Genomic DNA, 18,402 nt, shown 5'->3' with positions numbered 1-18,402 from the left:
GGAAAGTGCACGGGGAGAAGGTGCTGGGAGTCATGGGTAGCAATAGGCTGCCATCACCCATTCCTGGTGGTTTATGTCCAAGTGCACATCCGACAGGGCAGGAATGGGGTCTATCCTGCCTACAGCTGGATCCCCAGTGCCTGGGACACAGTATGCCCTCAAGAAGTAGTTACTGGATCGAATTAAATTGCAAATGGAAAATGTGGACGCAGAATCAGGAAGTGGGAGGAATAATTACACTGTGACATCTCTTTGGTTTTTAATACTGTGAGGCTGAGCAAACGCCGAGATGCGCTTTAATTCCTCAGATTCGCAGGTTTCCTTGAGGATAACTGTTCTCCAAAGTGAAAAAGAAACCTATATTTGTGAAATTAAACCGACCAGATGGTGACACTGCTCAACATTCCCCTTGCTGTAGCTGCGTGTTAGTGCGGAGGTTTGGAGAACGAGGGTTAGCCAATTTAAGGCGGATATTAGAACTTGCTACAGAATTAAAAGTACTTTACATATGTGGGCTTGGTTATTAGACTTGAAATTTGCTTTCCAGAATTATTTCTTAGAGCAATTTTCTTTCAGAAAAGACTAACTGACTAACACCCAGAAAAGACATCAGTGGATTCAGGTCCTGGCATATGAAGTTTGATGGAGGATAGGAGGGTGGGGCAGAGAGCAAAGGAGCGTTTTTATACGTTCAGGAATGGGTTAAAAAAAATTGGTGGTACAGGTTTTTAAAAGAGAGGCAAAAAGTTGCTAGAATAGAAACCAGAATGAGAACAGAACAGTCCAAATCTTGCAACACCCTGAACGCATACTCCACTACAATATTTGGGGCTAAAATAATTTAAAAGTTATATTTACTATGGATTATTTTTTTCACTTTCCGTTTAAGAATGCTACCTTTTCCATTTATTATATATAATTTAGTGTTGGTTGGGAAGATGCTGGGGTGGAGTCATCAGAAGCAGCCAGGTAACTCATTATAGTGAATGTGCTCAGAGAAGATGCAAGGGTGAAAGGGGCCAGGGAGGGAGGGGAAGGCAGAGATGCTGGAGAAGCCACAGAGCCAGGCGGCCGGAGGGAGGGGAAGCGGGAAAAGGACAGCCCGGCAGCATCTGCAGGAAGACTGCTGTCATTAAGGTCAGCTTGACCGAGAGAGCAGTGATGGGGAGCGGGGCCGCCCCATCGCTGTAGCCCCAGGAGGGGCCGACGGCTGAGAGGGTCACCACTTCTGCCAGCTGCCTTAGCCTCCACCAGCACAGTTCAGGCAAATCAGGAGTCCCGAGAGGTTCCGTGGAGCAACTGGAGAGGTGGAGCTGCTGGCCCAGGCAGTCTCCCTCAGAACCCAGCCCCTCCCTTTCCGACACTCACATCTGCCTGTGAATTATGCCCTTGGCCTCCGAGGGCCAGCTCATCACTGGCTATTACCTCTCCCCACTGCAAGAAAAGCATTATCAACCCCATTCAACTGATGAGAAAACTGAGGTTCAAAGAGATGTAGTGATTTGCCCAAACACATGAGACAGGCATGATTACGCTAAGTTTACAGAGAGGAAGCTGAGGCTTAGAAAAATGGAACAGCAGCTGATGGTTGCCACGGAGTCACTGCCCAGAGCTCCCTTCAGGAGAACCTGCAACAGGGCTTGGCGGGCTGATAATCCCCAGCGGCCACTCTCTCAGAACCGCAGTGGCACACGGGTGGCTCCCAGCTGAGGCCCCAGCTCAGAGGCAGAACTAGGGCTGGGCCATTTATGCCCAACACCGGACCCCTCTTTGGGGTGATCTCTGCTTGCGGATGCCCCAGCGGCCTGCCGGCCCGCCTCAGGGCTGCACTGTGGTCTGAGGCTCTTCCTACCCACCCCCGCCTTCCTCTCTCCTTTCCCAGGCCTCAGGCCCAAATCTCAGTTGAAGGCCATCCCTGCCAGCTCCGGCTCCCTCTTCTTTTCTTCCACAGAAACAACAACTCTCTTGCTCATCTAATCCCGTTTTGACATCTGCATCCCTGAGGACCTGAACTGGCACATGGCCTGAGGTCACACAGCCAGCAAGTGGCTGTGTGGGTGGATTGAAAGCCCAGGTCTTAAAGCCAGGTCTCTTTGACCCCTGCACAATTCTGCTTCTTAGGTAAGTCATAAAGGAATTTTTGGCACCTTTCTATTTATGTCTCCTTCAAATCACATGAAAATGACAAGCCTTGTTTTTCGACTTTTTTCTGACATAATAAATATCTCTGCTCATCCCCACCTCCCCCAAAGAGATGCAACTTGTTAGCACAGAAAGTCCAAATGTATTTTCTAAAAATGATGTATCTGGCACCAAGTCTTCCTAAAAGAATGATTTTTCCTCTAACTGTAGAATGCAGGAGAAGAAAGGTGATTTATCATAGAAATAAATAGCAGCTTTGGAGAGAAACAACAGCATTATTTTTAGAACACCGTCAATTCTAAATCAGAGCCGGGCTGAGTGTTTCAGCCTCTGAGCAGCACGCGTCATGTGTGCCTTCCAGCTCTGGGGTGGGGGCATGCGTGGGCAACCGCACTCTGTGTCCCAGGCGGCTGTGCCCCGTTCATTAGTGACAGGTGCCTGGTGTCGTGTCTGTCCTGGGGTAGAATCGCAGAGTTAGATTCTGAGTTGGCTCGGGGCAGGAAAATGAAATAATACCTGGATTTCAGCAACTCCTGGGGAAGCATGAATAGCAAGTGGCTGGTGGCACTGTTCCCAAACCTGAGGGCTCTGTGGCTGGCCTGGGCCCCGAGAGGTGGTGGGCAAGACTGGGCATCTGTCCACACCTTCAAGCTCCTCGGGGAGACTGCTGGTGTGTCCCGCAATGGCTGTGTGGGAGAGAAGCAAAAATCAGGGCAGCAAATTATCAGGGGGAAGAGTGGAGAATGCTTATCTTGCTAAGTGCCTTGCTTGGTTTTGACTTCTGATCCTTAGCGGAAATCAATAGAGATGACTTCATCTTTGGAGAGGATGCATGGTATTCCCATACTACCTAAGCCTGCCGCACCTGGGACCAGCAGCTACCCTGAACGCCTCCCACAGCGGAGCTTCAGAAGAACCAGGGTCCCTTGAGAGAGCCAGCATTTGGCCAGCAGCGCCGAGGCCTGCACAGCCAGCCAGTGGGACCTGGAGCCGCCAACCTGCCACCTCTGGGCCATCACTTGGGCCTTTTGCAGCAGGGCCATGAAAGGACCCAGAGAGCAGGATACAGAAGGTCTGAGGGGACCCCATCCTGTCCCCGCTTTCATCAGAGTTGACCCAGGCATGAAGTCTGTCCTGAGCTGGACGATGCTCTGAACTTTTGAACAGGACTGAGTTTTAACGCAGGAAAACAACCGTAATAAGAATCAAATGTGACTAGAAAAATTGTTGTTAGAAACTGAGACTCGCCAGCCCTTCCTCCTCTTTCCTCTGCTGCAAAGCCCAGATTTTGATGACGTGCCCACGCCTCTTTCACAGGCCTCAGAGGCTCAGAGGCACTTAGAGCTCAGCGGGGCTCTCCATTCTTGGAAGTAAATGATGGGCATTTGCCCTGCTAGGGATTGGTTCAGGAATGAACATGTGACTCCCCAACCTGGCCAATGAGCCTTAAGGGGAAGTCAGGGGGCGGGGCCTTAGAGAGAAAGGCGGAGCTCAGTGCTCCTGACACAGGCACTGCAGTAGGTAGTCTTGAACTGCAGGGGATGGAGCCAGGGCGGTGGTGGGGAAGCAAAGCCCAGTCCTACAGGTCAGGCCTCCAACCCTCCCATCCTCGAACTGGCCCTTAGTGTGACCCTTTAGATCCTCTTACTGTATGGCTTAAGCCATTTTGCACTAGGTTAAGCCCTAGCAGCTGAAGGCTTCCTAAGAGATTCAGATTCCTTCAGGATCTGGCTTTCCAGTCCCATCAGATTCCTGGATAGGATGCTTGGGATGCAGACTTGATACCAGGAATTTCAAACACTCCACGCTTGCATACTGCTGAGTGGAGGTTAGATCACCATGCAGCTAAGTGAATTGCTGAAAATCACAGCCAGACCTGGGTCCTCCCGGAGCTTCCTGGGGGGGCCTCACACTGGGGGGCCCCACACTGGGGGGCCCACACCCTCCCTGCAAGATTCTTCATGTGTCAGTAGCAGCAACATTAAGATGAACAGTTTTCATAGATGCCCTTTGCCACCAACTCTTCCTTAATTCTCTTAATGGCACCATTATCCTTCAGGGCATCGTGGCCCCACACCTTCATCATCACAGGCCCCCACCTCCTTGGCCTCTTACAGGCGCTCAGTTTCCACGTCCTACTCTTCATGTCTGGGATATACTTTGTTTCCACTCTTTCCCTTTCACCTCTGTCCTGAAAGTCAGGTCCTCACCCTCTTGCCTGGACCTTTCCCAGTACTTTGCCAGGATGACTCCATGTCTCTAGAACTTTCCTAGATAAAACCATCCCACAGCTTAAAGCATTCCTTTCAGTGGCTTCACACTGACTACAGAAAAACGTCAAAATTGCGTCAGGCCATCTGAGGCTTGTCTGGTCTGGCTCCAGCATGTGATTCTGAACTTACCCTCCGCCCCAACCCTCTCTGTTCTTTTTTAAATCTTTTTTATATAATTAAAATTCAGTCATAATAAAACTGTTCAAAATAGTGTTGACATATATTTCCATTACAATATGCCAACTCCAATCTCTGACCGAACTAGCGATATATCTGGGCATCTGTCTGCCCACCCCCGACTTTCTGCACCAAATTGTCCCCGTTCACCAAGCTTCCCAAGCCTGCAGAGCCCGCGCGTGAAGAGCACATTCTGCAGCCCCAGGTTTCAATTCTGACTCTACGGTTTACTTACTGGGTGCTCTTAGGCAAACTTTTTTTTTTAACCTCTCTGAAACTCACTTCCCTGACTTGCAGAGTTGCATTTTATTCTGCTCTCAGAGGCGTGTGGTGAGAACTGAGAGATCAGAGAGGATGTAGGCAAAGTGTCTGGTACCTGCGAGTTCCCCCCCACACCCTGCCTCCTGGCTCTAGGCTGCTGCTCACAGAGTAATAACACTTTCCCGTCTAAATTCAGCCCATACTCCAGACCCAGTTCACGTATCACCCTCCAGAAGGACCCCCCGATCTCTGTGGCGGGAACATGCCTGCTGCACCCCTCCTACAGCATGTGTTGTCCCTTTCACTTAGGTTATTAGTGTGTATAATGATAATAACACTAATAATGGCTAATATTTATTGCATGCCTACGATGTGCCACGTGTTTTATGTCTATTATCTCATTTAACCCTCACGACACCATGAGATGTTATTACATGTCCTCATTTACGTTGCAGGAGGTAGGAGTTTAGATAAGCATTCAAGATCACACACGTAGTAAAGGATAAAGCCCAGCACAAACCCAGGAACTCTGACCGCAAAGTCCAGTACTTAGCCACAAAGCTTCGTTGCCTTCTCTCTGTTATTGAACTTTTAGAGGCATAACGAATGTCTTACTCCATCTGGTCTGGGGCCTGCACAGAACAGGAGCAACATGAGATACAGTGCATTCACTGCGTCTCCCACATCAATAGCCCCAGTTCTGCTCTCTCTGCTGAGGCCACTCGGAGATGCCTGACAGTCTCCCAGCAGCTCCCTGCACCTGGTTGGGGCACCTGTCACTCAATATGCCACAAACTCCACTCATTCTCTTTCCCTCCAAAGACTTGTCCTTTTCCTCTCTCCATGAATGGCTTTTCCACTCATCCAGTAGCCTGCACTAGATGCCTCAGAATTGCATTAGCTCCCTTGCCACCCACATTCAATTATTATATGAGTCTGGTACATTCCATCTTCTAAATAGCTCTGAATCCATTTCCTTCTCTCCATCTCCACCATCACTGTGCTAATTTAATCTCTCAGTAACTTCCGGCCTTATGGAGGAAAAAAAAATATATGACTTCATTCCTGATGGGGCAGTTCTAGAGATGTTCTTTTCCTAACAGTAAAATGACAATCCTTAGGGATTTATGAAATATGTTTCTTCTTAATAGCATAAAACATTTCTTTTTACGTACTGTCTACTCAGCTCCCCCAGATCATTGTGCAGCAGGAGAAATACTGGAAGACAAGCAGCATGTGGTTGATTTTAAGTCAAAAGTGTGTTGAACGGAAGCGCATTGCTCTTAAGAGGGCATGGGCTTTGGGGTCCGGCTGCCTGGGTTTGAATTCCAACTCCACCTTGTGTCTGTGGGAGCCTGGGCAAACTGCTGACCTTTCTAAGCCACAGCATCCTTTTCTGGAAGATGTAACCAGTAACAGTACTTCTCTTACAAGGTTACGTGCGGATTTAGTAAGAAAATCCTCTTAAAGAGCTTAGCGTGACGCCTGGCACATTGGAGGTGCTCAGCGTTATCCCTTAATCGTATCAACTGTAACCTCAGATATGGGGAGGTCACACTGTTGACCTCGGGCAGAGCAAGACATTCTTTTACTCCTAACCCTGTGTTCTGTTTATTATGAAGCTTCCACTCCTCCAAACAAGAAATTTCTTTTCCTTTCAACCTCTCTTAGTGCTACACATTTGAACTACCTGGGAGCTTTACAAACTCCTGCCACGTGGACCTACCTCAAGAGCATCTGACTTAATTGGGTGGGACGCAACCCAAGCACTGGGATTCTAAGAGGTCCCCAGGTGTTCCTAGTGTGCAGTCAAAGTCAAGCCACACTGGTGTTGGCAAGGCCTGGGTGCACGTGTGTCTCTCATCATACAAGGCAGGACAGAGAGGTGTCTGCGGGCAAGAGAAGGGTCACGGTCCCTGTATTCTAGAGACCATCACGGTACCTGCTGGAGACACAGCAGAAGTGCCAAAAGAGCAAGACACCAAGACAGAGACTGAGAAACCTAAGTCAAGGTTCTGTTTGCTCTATGACTGCAAAAACTGCCAAGTGTTCATCAAGACAAAAAATAAAAGCTAAAAAGAAAACCACTTTTCTAGCAATCCCACTACTGGGCATATATCCAAAAGGAACTCTAATTCGAAAAGATACATGTACCCCAATGTTCACAGCAGCACAATATACAATAGCCAAGACGTGGAAACAACCTAAATGTCCATGGACAGATGACTGGATAAAGAAGCTCTGGTATATTTATACAATGGAATACTACTCAGCCATAAAAAAGAATAAAATAATGCCATTTGCAGCAATATGGATGGGCCTAGAGATCATCATTCTAAGTGAAGTAAGCCAGAAAGAGAAAGAAAAATACCATATGATATCACTCATATGTGGAATCTAAAAAAAAAGGACACCATGAACTCATCTACAAAACAGAAGCAGACTCGCAGACATAGTAAACAATCTTATGGCTACTGGGGAAAGGGGGTGGGAAGAGACAAATTTGGGCATTTGAGATTAACTGGAGGCACTGACCCCATGGGATCAGGTGACCCACACTCCGCCCTCTCTTCCCTTCCCCTCCCCAGCATCTCTGGTGAGGCAGGATTCTCCTCTGAGAATCGTCTGGGAAAAAGCAAAACCCAGGGCAAGGTTTTGACACTTACCTGGTCGATATTGATCGTCTGGGCTTTGTTAAACCTTGTAGAACCTTTAAGCAACATTAGGAAAGGTGGTTCGTTTAAACTGCAGCCTCCCAGGGACACATCTCTCTTGGTAGATTTACTGGCCAAATCTAGGACTTCAGGTGCCTCTGATAACCTGGAATGAGGGCAGAAGTGAACTCTGACACATCAAGGAAGACGGGCTGAGCACTTGTCTCAGAAATACACAGTTCTACTGTTCCGATTTCTGGGTAAACTTTCATCTCCTACCCGCGCAGTGTATGCAGAGGAAACACGAGGCTCACAGAGGATGAGGGTGTGCTATACCACCTCTGCCGTCCCCAAGACCCCTGCCCCGTGCCCGGCCAGCAGGAGGGCCTGAAAAACTTTTATTAACTTGGCGGGCAGGACCGCGGCACAGCCAGAATACTCTGGTTCTTTCTTCAGAATGGGTGCCACAGAGAAATATGAGAATGAAATCAGAGGGAGGACAGACGTAGGCACTGGGTGATTAGAATGACGGTGAACGTCAGGAAGCCTCCGAAGTGAGTTCACAGAAGGATTCACCTCCCTGCATTTCAGTACGAAAATCTCGGGATAAATCTGCTTTATCTTGTGATTGTCACCGAGCCCAGATAGCAGCTCACCATTTCCTAACAGGCTGCCTAAGGTTCATGACCAGTCCTGGGCCCTCCCTCTGCCCTGGGGAGAGTCTCACTCTTATCTAAAAACGATCATTTTGTAGCAAAAAAAAAAAAAAAAAAAAAAGAGAGAGAAAGAGAGAACATTTGAACATTTGCATGCAAACACCAGACTCTACTCTGTGAAAAGTCATGTTCAACGCTGTGGTCATTGGGTTTCCCAGTAATGAACTGGCCCCAAGCAATTCCTTGACCTTGGAAATGGAGAAGAGTTGATTACATCTAATTGCACAATCTTGATTACAATGAAATAAAACTTCAGTGTGAATATTTTTCAAGGCCATAATCTGAAAGTTAATTAGACCTTTTCCATGGCCATGTTCCAAAGCTGCTCTGACAGAGGGAGGTGGAGCCCAGGTGGTTTGGGTTAGAAAGCCTGCGGCAGGAGAGCTGCCTGCGGAATGTGGCGACACGTCCTCTGCCTTGGCAGGCCGCTCCCATCATGGGAAAGGGCACCCACCTTCGGACAAAAACGTTGCTGATGCAACCCTCGAAGTGACCGCCGCCCAGACGCAGGGATTGCTGGGAATCTGAAAGGCCTCGCAGTCTTTGGTTATTTTTCAGAGGCTGGTCATCAATGAGGAGCCGGAGTCTGAAAAAGAGAGGACAAAAGCCAAACAGGACTGAGAACAGCTGGGGAAAATGGTGCTCGCCAGGCGGTCAGCTGACTGTCTGATTCAGACTCAAAATCTTTTACCTGAAATAACTCATCAAACCAGGCTTCTTTTTAAAGAGCGTTTAAAATTTGCATCATGCATTTCTTTTTGCACATGACGTTTTTATGAACACTCTACAGGCATACCTTGTTTTTTTGCACTTTGTTTTGAAATATGCTTTGCAGATGTTGCATTTTTTTTTTTTTACAAGCTGAAAGTTTGTGGCAATCCTGCCTTGAGCAAATCTATTGGTGCCATTTTTCCAAAAACATTTGCTGACTCCATGTCTCTGTGTCACATTTTGGTAATTCTCGTAATATTTAAAACCCTTCACCAGCAAAAGGATTACGACTCCCTGAAGGCTCAGATGATGGTTAGCATTTTTTAGCAATAAAGTATGTTTTAAGTAAGACAGGTACAGTATTTTTTTAGACATAATGCTACTGCGCAGTTAATAGACTGCAGTGTAGTGTAAACATAACTTTTATATAGACTAGGAAGCCAAAAATTTTGTGTGACTCACTTTATTGTGAAATCAGCTTTACTGCAGTGGGCGGCCACCAAACCCATGACACTGCCAAGGCGTGCCTGTGTATGCACAGCGCACATGTCTTACGTGCACAGCTCAGTGAGTCTTCGAACTACGAGAACACCAACATCACCAGCACCCAGATAAAGGAGCAGAGCCAGCCAGCACCCCAGGCACCTCGCCTTTGCTCCCGTTCCTTCTCTAGCCTACCTCCCCTCCAAGGACAACCACTATCCTGAATTCTGATAGAACGGATTAGTTTTGCCTGCTTTTGAATTTTGTATAAACGAAGTCACAGGAGATTAGCTCTTTCATGTGTGACTCCTTTCCCTCAGCCTTAGGTGCGAGGTTCATCTGTGTCGCCGTGTACAGCTGTAGATTCTCATTCTTGTTACTCCCATTTCATTCTCCCGTTTTGAATGCACCATAATTTATTTATCCATCCAACTGCTGATTGAATTTTTTTTTAAACGAGAAAACTGATAGAGAACCAGGAAGAAGGCCATGACTTACTGGTAAAAGTGTCAGCATCAAGGACAAATATTTATCAAAAAAATGTACAGAAAATTTCATCAAACTAAATAAAATTCTTAGAGCTCTGGCCGAAGGGCCATTCCACTCACCCAGAGTTGTCACTTATCACAGACACGTAATGCAGTGAACCATCCATGTACGTCTGTGGAGATGTAAAAATTGGGCTTCTGCTGTCCCTGGTGCTCAGTTCAATGTGACCATCTTCCAGGGTGACCTGCAGGCTGCTTGTCTGAAATCATCAGAGAACAGACCCATCAATGCAATACACCTGCATTTAAGGGTGATGAATGTATCAGTACTGAATTTATGATCAAGACTATGTATAAAACAGGATGTTCTGACCCACATGTTTTTGACTTTGATATTTTGATGTAGACATTTTTTAATATTTTGACTCCATGTTTATGAATGTAAAAATCTTATGCAAATTATTTCAACACTGATGAATATGTCAAAAGTATTTTATGGACCTACAGTCATAAACCAACTTAATTTCTCCATCAATTACACAAGACAGTTAAACCATTTCTGTTTTTCTGTTTTCACTTTCATTCTTCCAAAGTTATTTTCATCAAAATCCATTTTCTTCCGAATACATTTTTACAACAAAGACTTGATTCATCAGTTTTTTTCATAGATGATTAGAATGGCAGCGTTTCCAGTCATGAATTTTTTATTTTGGGGTCTAATTTCTAGGAAGTTCAATTTTCCAACATCAAACCCTGCTGATCTAAATTCTAGTAGGATGCTTTGAGTCTTTCAGTCGATTCTTAATTTTTTAAAAAATGTGTAGTTTTAGCAGTTGTTATTCCACTTTTGTTGATTTTTTTTCCCTAAACATCAACTTTTGAAGGTACAACTTTTGAAGCTTTCAACCAGGCATGAGTCTTCAGTGAGCTTTATGGTGTGTGGTTGCAGCCATTGTCAGCTTCCTTTTATGTTGGTTTTTTTTCATTTGGCAATGTTCATTATAAACAGGGATAAAAGAATGCTAATTGATATGTATTTTTTAAAACAGGAGACGGGCACCCCGGGGTGCTCCTGGCTCAGGTTCAGGTCAGCACAGATGACGTGGATACTGAGGTTCCAGTCACGGGCCCTCGGGCTGCGCAGCAAGACCAGCGTTCCTGAGCAAAGTCTGTGAGGTTCTGGAGGTCAAGGTCGTCCCGATAGGCCTTGACCTTGTTGATGAAGAGGTTGAGCTGGTCTCCAACCCAGTCCTTGAAGACGAAGGCCAGGATCCCAGCTGCCAGCTCCAGGAAGACGATGCGGCCAAGGAACATGGAGAAAAACTTGAGCAGGAAGGTGTCCTCCTCAAGGGCCCCAGCACGGCCGGCAAGGCCAAGCATACCAGGATGCCTCCGACCACTACCGACAGCCACACGGCGGCTGCGGCCTGGTGGCCATGGCCACGTTGAGCCAGTGTGAAGTTGAGGGCAGTGCTGCCGGGGCACTTGTGGGGTTCCTGCATTGTCCAGGACTGAGCTCATCGTTTTCTCAGCCAACTTTTCCTCCTGTTTTGGATCATTTCGTACACTGTGTGCTAAGTGTTCCTACCCCTGGCAGAGGAAACAAGGATTGTGTATCAAAAGAGCTAGGTCAAAACATCCTGCTTTGATGGAAAAAAGCCACTCTCACAATCTAAATGTCGACATGTGCTTCCTTGGGGTATTTGGTTTGTTTGGTTTTTTTTTTTTGCTTTTTTTTGGTTTTGTTTTTGTAAAAAATGATCTCTAATGGCTGATGAACAAAGATAGCCGGGGGAGAGGAATTTACTACAAGAAAGAGGCAGCTTTCTCTCAACAAACACTAGATGTCTGCATGCTGACAATCGTGAAGAAACAGACCCAAGAAGGACAGCTTCCTGCTTCTATTACAAATCCCATTTGTTCCACCAGGTGATTTGTAAGTATTAGTTGATTTTTACATTCTCACATCTGTATCACCACGCTAGCTAAATCCTCTTAAGTTATAGACTCTCCGTGGCTTGTACGTGAACGAAGAGCAAAGGACCTTACTTTCTCCCATTCTCTGATGTAAATATTGTCCAACTATATGCTGCAAAAAAAAAAAAGAAAAAAAAGGAATCTGAATAGCTATCTGGTGTGGAATCAAAAAGGAGTAACAGGGATACCTTCTGATTTTTTTCTTAGATCTAAAAATTTAAGCTATGTTACTACTTGTAACAGTTCTAATTTACCGTCACTCACAACATATACCTAAAAAAGAATGAAAATGAGTCCATGAATACATACAAATTCAATTCTGTGGACTATAATGTATTTTCTAAGCCTGATTTCTTTTAGGACCCACCCCAGGATGGGGAGTAGCTTCCATGGCTGAAATACACAATAGCATTTACTGTGTCATGATGGGTAAGATGCCCAACGAATTTACCTTCAAAATCCCTCTATGGTTTTTGACAACAAACTCTGAGTCAGGTTTAAATCTTGCTCAATATTCATGCAATATTTCATACCCCTGTCTGATGATTTAATAAGATGCCACTGGGTTGAAAGGTCTGAAACCCAAAGGAGGCCTGGAAGTGGCTGGGCGATGGGAAGTCCAAATTGGTGAAACTCAGCTGTCCTCCCCTGGAGAATGAGGCAGACCGCACGAGCTGAAATGCAAACACGGAATAAATTACAGGCACTGCAATCGTGTCATGGCTGAAGAGCATCTTAACCTGTATCACTTCGCCTGAACTGTGATTTATGTAGCCTCGGGAAGAAACAGTTTGCTTTCCTGCATGATAATTTGCCAATCATTTTTAAGTTCTTGTGTGGAGAGCTGGTATTCCTACTTTCCCAAAAATTTAATACGCAGACCTGAAGAGGCTTTGCAAGTCCGAGGCGAGTGTGACACCTGAGCCAGTCTGCCATCACGCTGCGTGCTACCAAAGCAAGTCAGAAGTTGACGTCTTAACGAATGGGTTAGTCCGGGAGATTCCTTTGCAAGGTTTTTGAACTCCTCACTTACCGTCCAGTCTTCCGAGCACTTCTTTGTTACTCCAACAGTATCATTCAATCTAACGACACCACTGGTTTTCTTCAGGTTTTTCATGCAGCCTTGGAAAGCAGGTGTAGAGATATTAAACCTGATTTGGGATTCAAAAAAAGGAAGAGGTGTACCAAAGCAGGCTTGCCTGGGAATTGGAGCTGCAACACTGCCCTCACTCCCTACTACTTCTCACCGGTAAATAAGTACGTGTTTTATGGTTATCTGTCCTCATAGGATTTCTATAATGCTACTTCTATTGTGCTGCTGGGAAAGTCCACTTCTTTTCTGCGTGATTTGCATTCTCAGCTTTAAACACAATAATGTTAATAGAAGAATAACCAAAAGGTACAGAGACATAAAAGACGTACAGTATTTGGAATTGGCCCCCCATTCCATCCTGGAGTCATGATAGTGCATTGTGAATTAAAAGCATGTTAAGAAATTAATATACTATAAATGTTATATAAATATATATTAAGAGCATAATACATAAATAATTTATTAGAGCCAGAAATGCTCTAGAAAACTTCTTGCTCCTTTTTCCTATCCACTTTTTAGGCTAGCCACAGTAAACTCAGAAGAAACACGTTGTTACTTTCTGGTTCTAGACAATTATGAAAAATGTGGCTTAGTATTTAATCAATGTCAAGCTGGAGCCATGGAAAGCACCGTTTGGCGTCTACCACCTCCTAATTGTGCAACCTGGGCAAGAGGTCGCTGGGCAAGAGGATTAAACAAGTTCACGTCCAGGGAGTGCTTGGAACCCTCCACGGCACGTGGTCCCGGACACTCAGGAGGAGACTCTGTGAGGCAGGTGGTGCTGCTCTGGAGCTGCGGGCTCTGAAGCCGGACAGCCTGGGTTCCAGTCCTGTCCCTGCTGCTTCCTCTGTGCTTCTACTTCCTCGTTTTCACAGTAGGAGGGTGTTCATCTGTCTCCCAGGGTTGCCGTGAGTTTAAATGAGATAATATGTGTAACAAGCACTCGAATGGTGCCCGGTACAGAGCAGGGACTCCCTGTGGGATGGCGGAGTCAGTAACGTCCCCGTATGAGTGCATCAGTACCAGGAAGCAATTCCTAAAGTCTCTCTTCCTACATGACTGCCTTGGCATTTCCTCTTTGATTTGACTTTGGGATCTGTCTGGAGCTGACTTCATGTAAAACATTAATACACGTGAAATGACTGAAGTCCAGGCAACATTTGTGTTTCTTAAGCAAACGATGTACTAAGAAAAACACAAAACTGACTTCAATATAGATCCCTAGTGCAGCCCACTTTTTTGAACAGGAAGGCCTTATTTTTATTCAGTTCATTATAAACAATTGAGCGACATGTAATAAGCATAAAATTAAATTTCATTAAAAGGAAAAGGAAGAAACGAATCCCCACTAGCAATGCAGCGTGAGTTTATTTTATAAAGTTGCCTTTTTGCCTCAGAAGAGGGGAAAGTTCCTGTCTATTCCAGGAGCTTGTCTACTTAAACGTATATTCAGATCCATCCTCTCTTGGGTTTTAACATGTTTTAGACCATTAACATCTCCTGATGTCCTTCTTTCCATAAAATACAGGTTGAAGGAAGAAGAAGGTGGCAGAAAAGTAAAGGGGAGGGAGATGGACCAGGTCAATGGATATAAGAAAACAATACAGAATGATGGATAATTATTACCTATTGAGTTTAATGTAAAGCCTTAAAATTCAAACTAGGAGTTGAGTCTATGGATATACGTACATCAATAAAATAAAAACTAAGCAGAAATCTAAAAAAAAAAAAAGTAAAGAGGAAAGAAAGGCAGCCGACAGACATGGGGCACCTATTCTGTGCAGGTGCTATTATCCTATCCTCACAATGACCTTTTGAGGGAGATGTTTTCTTACGTAGCATTATTGATATGTGTTACATGCTAGCACGTTAACTCCTCTACTCTGAATCTCACAACCACTCTAAGAGTTAGGCCGTCCCTAAGCCCATGTTACGAGGAGGGTTGGAACGGTGACTTGCATGAGGTCACCCAGTGGGGAAGTGGCAGCACTGGGATCTGCGGGCTCAGTGTGTCGCACTAGCCAGTGTGACTTGAAGCCCTTACTCGTTACACGTACACAGTTGTGCACCCGGAGCACTTGCAATGATCATGACTCTTTGCTACAGACCAGATATCCACGGCAGAGACGTTAAGATGGAAGGTTTATTTCCACTATTCTTTGGGGTGTTCTTGTTACCCTGACTCATCTGAGGGCCTAGAGTTCCACATCTGCTCCAGGATTCGGGGGTCTGAGCACACCTGTCGGAGGAACGTGATCGCGGAGGGGTATAAGCTGCGGCACTAGTGGGTTAGTGCCCTGGGGTCTGAACACACACTGTTCACAATCTGTCCACAAAGCCTCAGCCAGGTCCACCTGCTGCAGGCAGATTCCAGAGAACAGTAAGAGCAAGATGTGATCCTGAACTCAGTAACTGCCTAACGGACTCTTGCCTGATTTTGACTTTCTGAATTATTTTCATCTTAATGTTCTAGTAATACTCTGTGATGCAGTGATGTAGGTCCTCAGGAAACATTTCCTGCTGGTCTGAGACCCTGTGGCATTATCGGGGATGACCTGCTCTTCCCCAGAGAAGCAGATGGGATTAGCAGATTGTGACTTCTGACTATAATCCTAAACAAGTCATGCCAGGATCTGGGGCCCCCTTCCCAGAAGATACGCTACAGCGAGAGAGGAGAAAACACAACACCCACAAAATCCCGTGTCACAGCTACTTTAGAGATTACACGAGGCTTGCTGCTCTCCACGTTAGGTTTAAGCCCTCACTGACTTCGATTAAGAGGTCAGAGGGCCTCCCTCCTTGGAAAGAAGTGCTGCCCCTCCCGAGCTCAGCTACGGGTCATCGGGAGAGCTGCTCCATGACTCACCCCTCCTCCAGTGACCCATGTCGGGCGGGGTGTCTCCGGACTGTCTGGACCATCAGGGACGGCACAAGAAGGATAAAGCAGGGCCAGAAACAGCTAGTGTTGCCTAGCATTTCACTTGTGAGGAAATAAAAGATCAGTGCAACCTTCTAACTGGCCTCTACCTCCTGCATTTTCCATACCCTTGTGGTTTTAATCAAAAATCAAAGTATAAACTTGCCCAGAAAAAGGAAGCAGTCCCTTGTTTGGAAGACCCCAAAACAGATTACCAGGAAGATTCTATATGTCTTTCTGTACAAAGGTGTCTAATAATAGCCACATGTGTGTTTCTTTACCAGACAGAGATGAAGAGGCAAGGAAGAGCTGTGTGCCGACTTAATCCAAGGTCACCCCGCTCCTTGGTGGCTGGGCCAAAATGAAAACCATTTCTTTTGACCTCACGCACTACCCTTCCTAGTAAATCTTGCTGGGCTGGCGTTCACGGCACTGTGTGCCTTCTGCTGACACCACACAGATGCAAACCACCAACCAGTGGCTTCTGGATTGCCTCTGAGGACTCCTCACTGCTCTGGGGGAGCCCACCTGTCCCTGAGCTTTGTTCACCCTTCTCCAGCCCAGGCCTTCTGTCCAACCCCCCTGGGCATCTCCATCTGCTGTCTCTTGGGCTCCTGGGACTCAGCCGGTCTCAGACCAAACTTGTCACCCTGTTCCTCTGCTGGTGCCGGCCATCTCTCTACGCGCTGGATCAAAACCCAGGTGTCCTTGAGCGCTTTTCTCTTTTACTCAAACCAAAGCAACCATTCAGTCCTGCCCACTGGCTGCCCTAAATATATTGGGAATCCATGTCCTTTTCCTGACCTGTGCTGCCATTTCCCTGGTCAGGCCACCCCTCTCTCACCTGTGTTAATACACTCATCTTCCAACCTCTTGACCTGCCTCAGCCCTTTTCCCTCTTAATCCGATCTCTGCCCTGCACCAGAGTGAGCTACTGGAAACCCAAATCTGATTATGTCCTTTCTCTGCTCAAGTCTCCCAAAGATTCCTTACTATGACTTTCAAGATCCTCTGTGATCTGGTCCCTGCTTCCCACACCAGGGGTGTCCTTTGAAAGTTCACACTTTCTTGTCTCTTCACACACGCTGGCTGCCAGCATCTTTCAGGTCTAGCCAGAGACTACTTTCCTGACGCCCCAGCTGGGTCAGATTCCCTCCCCGGGGCCCCAGCAGCCAGAGCTTCCCCTCTGATGGCACTGGCCACATTCTACTGCCTCCCTTCCACTATATTTGAGGCTCTGCGCTGTTCGTCATTGTCATCCCAACACCGACCACACTGCCTGATGTCACCAGACACTCAGTAAGTGCTTATGTAAGGAATAAATAAGAGCCTCAGATGTGTGCAACGGTTACTCTATTTTATTACGTTTAATTGAATGAAGCCAAGATGACTGACCATTCATAACTAGCCATATTTAACACTGATGGTATTAAACAGTAATATGACCTCATTGGCTCTCAATTTCTTCACTGAAGTTCAAAGGTTACATACTATGATCCACAAGGTCCCTTCCAGTCCAAAGACTCTAAGGAGTAACGACATTTACTCCCAAACTCTATTAAAGTGCTGAGCTTCCTCACCTGAGTTTTGTCTTTGGGGACAACCCTGACAACTTTAGAAGAAAGATTAGCGCCTCCTTACTAATGACGGACAGCTGCCAAATGTATAAGGAACGGAGAAGAAAGAACACCTTCGCAGCCCACCTTATACATCACATCGAGTGCTCCTTCCAACTAAATCAGGAAAAGAGTTAACTAGCCTCAGATCTCATACGGAAGCCATCATCACCGAATGTGTTGGGAGTGCTCTTGGCTTAGTCATGAGGCTGCACTAACCCTTCCAGGGAGACTTCTTCCCGCACATCGCCGTCAGCCATCTAAAAGCCTTTTTGGATGGTGCAAACAAATGAACAAAGAAGAAAACCAGTCCTTACCTGGATCTGTTAAAGGTATTCTACTTATAGTATATCCTCAAACTGGTGGGGTTTTTTCCCCCCCTCGTTCTGATTAAGCTTTACTTCATTTGAATTAATTTAATGCATTCATGTATTCATTAATCAGAGAAACAGTTATGCACCTATTATGTGTTGGAGGACACGAAAGGGGGCGGGCAGCAGAGATGTGCCCTACGGCCTAGGCGCTACTTCCCAAAGGGCCCTGGGACACTGGTCAGGACAAGGGACCACCTGTGCTCTCCTCTGTGCCTTCAAGGACCCCAGGCCACAGCCTCTGTTCTTACTGGCAGCGTTGTCAACACCAAGTTTATTCCTTTTGGTTTGTCTCCTTCTAGGAATGGCAGTGGGGGTGGCACAGTTCCCTCCCTCCCTCCCCCTGCCTCTTTAAGTGGCCAGTCCCATTACACAGTGTTCACAGCCGGCTTTGCCCTGTTGGCTAACACCGTTAATACTGAAACGTTAACTTTTTGTGATTGTTTTTCGCTGGAATTTATAAAGGTAGACTAATCAGTGGCAACCATAAATATGAAGAGAGGTGACCTGCTTCTTTAAAAAA

The 18,402-nt window shown here is 46.2% G+C and overlaps 1 protein-coding gene and 1 pseudogene across 3 annotated transcripts in view; both read right to left on the bottom strand.

Annotated features, from left to right (window-relative positions):
* Positions 1 to 18,402, bottom strand: part of LAMA3 (laminin subunit alpha 3) — a 211,988-nt gene that overhangs the window by 10,324 nt on the left and 183,262 nt on the right. For all 3 annotated transcript variants that reach the window (XM_074352153.1, XM_074352154.1, XM_010958042.3), the window contains 6 exons: positions 12,916 to 13,033; positions 12,416 to 12,556; positions 10,026 to 10,165; positions 8,678 to 8,809; positions 7,520 to 7,673; positions 2,659 to 2,828 (listed from right to left, as the gene is read on the bottom strand). In XM_074352153.1, coding sequence (XP_074208254.1) covers positions 2,659 to 2,828; positions 7,520 to 7,673; positions 8,678 to 8,809; positions 10,026 to 10,165; positions 12,416 to 12,556; positions 12,916 to 13,033 — 855 coding nt within the window. The remainder of the gene's footprint in view (positions 1 to 2,658; positions 2,829 to 7,519; positions 7,674 to 8,677; positions 8,810 to 10,025; positions 10,166 to 12,415; positions 12,557 to 12,915; positions 13,034 to 18,402) is intronic.
* Positions 10,899 to 12,405, bottom strand: LOC123617743 (tetraspanin-17 pseudogene; annotated as a pseudogene).

The sequence above is a fragment of the Camelus bactrianus genome, chromosome 24 (assembly GCF_048773025.1).
Source record: "Camelus bactrianus isolate YW-2024 breed Bactrian camel chromosome 24, ASM4877302v1, whole genome shotgun sequence".
In the NCBI taxonomy this organism is placed as follows: Eukaryota; Metazoa; Chordata; class Mammalia; order Artiodactyla; family Camelidae; genus Camelus; species Camelus bactrianus.
This window is presented reverse-complemented; position numbering and strand designations above follow the sequence as displayed.